General features: G+C 48.2%; 3 protein-coding genes across 3 annotated transcripts; 1 reads left to right on the plus strand and 2 right to left on the minus strand.

Annotated features, from left to right (window-relative positions):
• Positions 1–155: 155 nt before the first annotated feature.
• Positions 156–2,383, plus strand: FOXG_11970 (uncharacterized protein; the record flags this gene model as incomplete). Its single annotated transcript, XM_018391700.1, has 6 exons — positions 156–599; positions 649–1,017; positions 1,070–1,315; positions 1,362–1,524; positions 1,584–1,909; positions 1,958–2,383. The coding sequence occupies 6 exons, from the start codon at positions 156–158 to the stop codon at positions 2,381–2,383; spliced, it is 1,974 nt and encodes a 657-aa protein (XP_018250395.1).
• A 243-nt stretch (positions 2,384–2,626) lies between these two features.
• Positions 2,627–4,895, minus strand: FOXG_11971 (uncharacterized protein; the record flags this gene model as incomplete). Its single annotated transcript, XM_018391701.1, has 4 exons — positions 2,627–3,250; positions 3,406–3,644; positions 3,984–4,309; positions 4,660–4,895. The coding sequence occupies 4 exons, from the start codon at positions 4,893–4,895 to the stop codon at positions 2,627–2,629; spliced, it is 1,425 nt and encodes a 474-aa protein (XP_018250396.1).
• Positions 4,896–5,697: 802 nt separating this feature from the next.
• Positions 5,698–5,811, minus strand: FOXG_20636 (uncharacterized protein; the record flags this gene model as incomplete). The annotated part of the gene is made up of 1 exon (XM_018400931.1): positions 5,698–5,811. One exon carries the CDS (start codon positions 5,809–5,811, stop codon positions 5,698–5,700), a length of 114 nt encoding a protein of 37 aa, XP_018250397.1.
• Positions 5,812–6,727: the final 916 nt, after the last annotated feature.

Raw genomic sequence — 6,727 nt, forward strand, 5'->3', positions numbered from 1 at the left:
TTAGTGTTGTTGAATTGGTTAATCCTCGACTCTGGTGGCTTGCTTATGATCCTTCAATCCTGTAATCCTCCGACCCCGCGATCCCCAAGCTCACCAGTGACATTCTGGTTACACAAGGTCGTCTACATGGTACGATATTGTTATTATAATTGGACATGGCTCTATTCGATGGAGCATCGTTCTTCGGTCTTCATCTGCTATCCGACTTCATCCACTGTCTCCGTCTATTTATCAGAGCACTCCGTTGGGTCAACATACCTGAAACGACTTTCTCCACTGTCGATACCGACACAGCGGATAACCCTGTATACCCTGAACCCTTGGTCAAGATGGTCTTCCAACCTCCCTCATGGGTCCCTGACATCACCACTCAGATTTCCCCCAGTGCAAATGTCGCTGAATGGGCACTCGAGAGCCGACGTGCCTCTGGTAGTGTTCGTTCACCTTTCATCTGCGCCTTGACGGGCAAGAAGTATACCCTCAAGGAAGTCAGAGAAAAGGTGAACGCTTTGGCGAAAGCCTTGTGCAATGAACTTGGATGGTCACCGAATCAGGGCACTGCTGAAGACAAGGTCATTGGCGTTTTGGCTGTCAATTCGGTACGTTGCTCAACACTCCAATGGGCTTATAATCCTGATCACTCTATAGCTTGACTTTCTCGTTGTTTGCTGGGCAATTCATCGCATCGGTGGTATTTGTCTACTTCTCCAGCCTACTACTTCACCCGTTGAGATTTCATCTCACATGACCAAAGCCAAATGCGACATCCTCATCACATGCGAAGAGCTATTACCCTCCTGCAAAGAAATCTTGAACCGTCTTCCCAAAACCCCTCGACGGATCTTCTCCATCAACACAAGCAACACTCAATTGCCCAACTTTGAGGGAGAGATCAAATGCCTACCTCAACTCTACCAGGAGGGCAGTGAGCTCCCTGAGCTTGAGCAGCTTCGGCCTAGGGATGCTCACACCACGGTTGCGTTCTACCTTACTACGAGTGGAACTTCAGGACCCCAGGTACAACAGGAATCCTCACCTGTATCAATGTGGCTAAGGCTAATACGATTAGAAACTCGCCATAATTACGCATGCTAACCTCATCGCCAATGCCACTCAAGCAGTCGTCTTTGAGAGCTCAGCTGGGTACAAACACCCTGATATCGGCCTCGGAGTACTGCCGCTTAACCACGGCTACGGTCTCGTCACTACCCACGCTATGTTTGTAAGAGGTGACTCGACTGTTCTTCATCCGAACTTTAACATGCAGTTGGTTCTCAAATCGATTCAAGAGCTTCGCATTTCGCGTCTTTATCTTGTAGGTTATTTGTTGCCTTATGAAGAAATGTTACTGATGGTGCAAGGTCCCTCCCGTCATTGCCGCGCTGGCAGCAAACCCAGTTCTCTTCGAGATCTTTGATCTCTCTTCGGTTCAAGATGTTGTCCTTGGCGCTGCGGCATGCAGTGATAGTGTGACCAAGAAGATGAAGTCTTTGATGCCTAGCTGGAGTCTCCTGGTCGGATACGGTAAGCCAACACCAACACCGGATCAGGTTCCCTCCCCCTGACTGACTTCTCTGCAATAGGTTTGACTGAATGTGTATCCATCGTGACGTTCAGCCGCGCGGCTGATATCATGCCCGGGTCGAGCGGTTGTCTGTTCCCGTCTAACCAGGGCCGTCTCATTGATCAGGAAGGAAAAGAGATCACCACATATGATACTGCTGGAGAGCTCTACCTCAAGTCAGCTGCCATGATCCCAGGATATCTTGGTGAAGATGATGCGATGAGGTCCAAGTTTACAGTTGATGGATGGTTGCCCACTGGCGATATTGGCTTCTTCAGAAGAAGCCCCCATGGCGATGACCATCTTTATCTGGTCGACCGACTCAAGGACATGATCAAGGTCAAGGTATGTTTCCTTCCGTCTTCCCATGCCTCATCACTGACAATTGCCTAGGGCCTACAAGTCAACCCCGCCGAGATCGAGGAGCTCCTCCGAGTACAGCCTGGTATTTCCGACGCCGCAGTCATTGGCGTTGTAGACGATGAAGCAGGTGAACGACCGCTTGCCTTTGTCGTACCAACCAAGCAGGATATGACTGCCCAAGAGAAGAAGGAGCTCATCTTGCAGTTAGACGAGAGTATCAAGGCCCAGCTTGATGAGACGCACTGGCTGCGTAAGCAGATCCGTTTCATCGAGGAGCTTCCCCGAGGTCAGAGTGGCAAGGTATTGAAGAAAGTTCTGAGAGAAAAGGCAAAGCAGAAGGATCAGGCACCTATGAATGGAGCCAATGGGGCAAAAGGCAGCCCCCCGGTGAAGAGCATCAATGGAGCGAACGGAATTCACGCAAAAAGCGGGGCAAGCGAAGCAGCCCGAGTTTAAGATGCGATTTTTATATATAAGTATTTAAGTTAGTTCCCAGCTCAAAATGTAATTATTTCAACTGTCACAGAAGTCCAGATCTTGTGTAAAATGCGGATAGACAATGAGATGCAGGTAATCCACTGCAGTGCACAGGCACCAGCAACGAAAAGGTATCTAGAACATGGACAGGCAAGACAAGTTAGGACCTGGGCTCTGAGCGACAGGAAAACCTCGGTAACTTTAGTATAACATGATGGGCTTTTAGACCAGTCGCACTTGGCACGTCCTGCTCCCTAGAGCCTCAACCAAATGGCCCCAGACCTGATCGTTAGTCAGCGCGGTATAGATGATCGAAACCCAAGACCCAATGGTTCTTTTCTCTCTCCCATTGGCCTTGCCGCTGGCTTTTCTACCCGGATGCTCGACTAGGCCTTGGTGGAAATGCACCCCTAGCTCTTCTCTCACAAAACAGTATAATCCCAGAGAAGCACGGCCCAGGAATTGCTTCGTAGGAGGCTTGACGAAGAACTCACTGCGTGTCTGGGTAAAGGTGGGATAGGCCAAATTCTCCAGATCTCTCTGGAGTGGCCGTGTTGATACAAAATGCATTTCATGCTCCTCGAGATGGTCCCGGAGGACTGGTATCGTTTCCTTGGACAGGATCTTGCATCTTTCTTGAAGATCGAAGCAAGCTGAAGCATTCCACGATTTGACGATATTCTCGTGAAGTCTCTCATAAATTCCTTCCGCTACCTGGTCGTCGAATCCATTGAGGAACGGCAGCACTTTTGAGACCAACTTGGTTCTGAGCGTTTTGAGATACGTCATGTGGAGCACTCGCAAGTCCAGGGCCTGACAAACAGCAAAAAGATGCGCAGCGCACATCTGCGCGATGACATCAGCAGCTTAGATAGTATATCTTCCTGAAATCAGCGCTAGAGAGTTGATGTGTGCATTTCTGCGGACTGGACATGGGGCGTAACAGGGTTCACGAGATATCCAAGCTCTGACAGGTAAGCAGCCATGCTGATATCAATTACCTTCGTGGTAAACGACAAACTGGGGTCATCGGTGACGACATTTGGAGGAAGGCCTCTGTTCAGGGTAGGGTTGATCAATTCGGAGGAGAGACTGAAGAGAAGTTTGCCGACCATCTGAAGCGCTAGGCGACTCTTTTCCATTCCGTTGGCAACGGAGCTGGAGATGAAGTTGGCGCCCGAGTAGACCTCACCGGATTTGATATCGATGATGGGGTTATCGGAAGCCGAGTTCAGTTCCACTGTGATCTGAGATAGTACAGAGCAGACATCCTCGACTTGAGGGCCGAGCCACCGTGGAGCGCCTCATAAGGCATATCTGTCCTGCGCAAGACCGGGCTTGAACTTTTCCTCCTCTTTGAGGCTTTGACAAAGTGAAGATCCCTTCAGGAAATGCAGTATAGTTGCAGAACATTCCACTTGCCCAGGGTGAGGGCAAACAGAAGAAATGAAGGGATGATAGTTCTCAGCCTTGCCGAGTAAGGCCTCGTATGACATGGCTGCAAGGCCTTGAGCTAGTAACAAGATCTTGTTTGCCTCGTGTACTGCCAGGCACCCCAAGGCAGCTGAAGGGGCCGTACCATTGACCAGCCCGAGATCTTCCTTGGGACCAAGAGTAATTGGTTCCAATCCAGCGAGCTCAAGTGCCTTGTCAGCAGATAGAACGAAGGAGGTCGATGTGCGGACGCGAATGTCGGGGTTGCCCTCGAGCATACCGGCGAGATATGATGGGGGAATCAAATCGCCAGATGCAGAGATTGAGCCGCGTAGAGGAACAATAGGTGTCATACCCTTTCTAAGTAGGAGAAGTAGGGCTTGAACAAGTTCCAGACACACGCCAGAGTGCCCCCGAAGGAGTGTGTTGCAGCGAATTAACATGGCAGCTCGAACACAAGTGACAGGTATACTGTTGAGTCCATTGCCATTCGAATCTTCGTCAGTCAAGATCCCTGCCTGGGTGAGTTGCAGCAGTACCGACTACAGAGCTGGAAGGTCTTTTGTACGAGTATCAGCGCTTCCGCCGAAGCCGTTATTGACACCTAACATCCATTCAGGCTACAGCATTGAGACACTGAGAGTTGGTGATCCACCGTATACAAAGTAGCCCTTGGTGAGATACTCTTTGAGCAATACAACACTTTTATTCATAACGTCTGCAATATTGTCTCAATATTGTCTCTCTTTGCGATGTAAGCATTGCAGTTATACCTAGTAGCGTTGTTAGGTTAATGTTCTGTAACACTAGGAGTCACTTACTTGGCAACTGCAATGACCGAAGCGACATCAAGGTCGGATCCATGTAGAAGAATGAAACCGCAGTCCTTAATACTTTGAACCTTCCTCCAGACGTCGCAGGTTTGATAAGCATGAGTAGGTGAATGATGTGAAGACTCAGAGGGTTTGGTGCTTCTACAGACATCACGGTTTGGGTCGGAGACTGCAGCAACATGGCGACCACAGCCAGAAAGGTGATCAGTGTCTCGAAGCGGCATTCTTAGACGCTCGATGTTGAGTTCTGCACAATAGTGTATTTGACAATTAAATATGTTCGCTGGAGCTGGTAACGATAAGCTCTTTAACCGGTCTACGTATGACAATCACTATATATCTAATTCGGTATCCGAATCCCGCATTGACACATTTGTCTCACATTTAGCTTCCGTACCACAGCTTTCTGCATGAACTGGAGTCTACTAGAGTTGATAAGCCCTCATGGAGACGTCGATAGAATTGTGACTCGTTATCTGCGATGGTTCCTGCAAACTATTCCCTCTTAGATATGACAAGCCTTATAATGATGTTTTGACTTCAGTTAGCTCAGTTGGAAGATTAAAGTTCAGGGGGTTACCTTTTCAGTTATGTAAGCTCTATCAATAGAGGGATTACTTGTCTCGGCAAGTTGTGTAAAGCATTGGTAGGCTATGTTTGTATTGTATCAAGAAATGCTACCCGAGATAAAACAGATCTAAGCCAGTATCCCCCATCATCGCTGATCCCGAGCTCCCGGTTCTAGTTTCAACCATAGTGATAGGATGAAGAACCGTTGGAATTAAAGTTCATGGGATCACTTGTCCCAGTAAGTCGTATAACGCCATGTCAAACTATTTTATCTCTGTATTAACAAACCCTAGCCGAGACCTTACCCAACCAATCCAAGTAGAAGTCAGCGGCCTTATTGTCCCTGTAGAGAAACTTTCAGTCAACAAGGAGGCGACCAGGGACTTTAATGAGGCTAGACCTCTCCATCTTTGGCGCTTGTGCTGTCTAACGCGCGGTGAGTGAGCCAAGGCATGTTCATCGGCCTTCCCAGCAAGCCTGAAGATAGTCCTGACAGGGAATAACTTCGTTGGCTTTGGTGTGCTTCTTGGGAAGATGTGTACCCATGTTCTCCATTACTGCTGAACTCATCTGTACACGTTTTGTGGTAAGAAGTAATGGAATAATAAATATCGTTCAGTTTACCTTTCTACCAGTAACTTACACTATCTTTGCGTGACCCCTTGCTCCAGGTCGGCAGAAGTTAACCGTAAGCACCAATCAGCGATCCGATGAGCCAAACCAATGAAACACCAACCAGCTGACCCCACGACTTATTTTCTTAGCCGATTTAAGTTAAATCGCCTCTGAATGAAACCTAGATAGTCCCTGGCCGTAGATAAATGCTTTACAAAGGGAGCAGACCTCGGTTATAGCTTATCTGGGGCTAAAACCACTGAGCTTGGACCCCGCAGCCTCCCCCGCCTTATGGGAGAAGCCGAGGAATTAGTTAGATGAAGTGGTTTCTCGCTTCCAGGGACTCCAACGCGGGGCTTAGCGCCGCTGGCAATGTTCAGCCAGGGTGACAGATACAGAAAGGATTCTTATTTCGCTTGGTCAATTTCGGCTCTCCCACTACTATCACTATTACAGGATGTCAGATTATGTTGCCCACTCCGTATTTTCGAGTACCTGTGTCAACATTAACAGACACCAAGCTTTCAATTTGCATCATCAGTTACATGTAATATAAACCTAGTTGGCTACGCAAATCTTGCAATTGTAGAACACCAATAACTTATCATTCGAATCTCACGGTAGAGCAAGGAGATGTCATATTATTCAGTAGCTGCTCTACATTAAGCGTCGTCCTTGCGCAACGCCACGCGAATATCTCGTTTTCGGTACGAGATATGACTATGTGCTTTATTTATGCGCTAATGAATGGCTCCCTGTAACTGGCGCCACGCCTTATTACCAAATAGCCGCGCGGTATACACCGTGCAGGGACAAGACCATTTAGACTGTATCATGAAATCTAACCGAAAGCTTATGAGTTATGACAAGC

This window comes from Fusarium oxysporum, chromosome 13 (assembly GCF_000149955.1).
Source record: "Fusarium oxysporum f. sp. lycopersici 4287 chromosome 13, whole genome shotgun sequence".
NCBI classification, from domain to species: domain Eukaryota; kingdom Fungi; phylum Ascomycota; class Sordariomycetes; order Hypocreales; family Nectriaceae; genus Fusarium; species Fusarium oxysporum.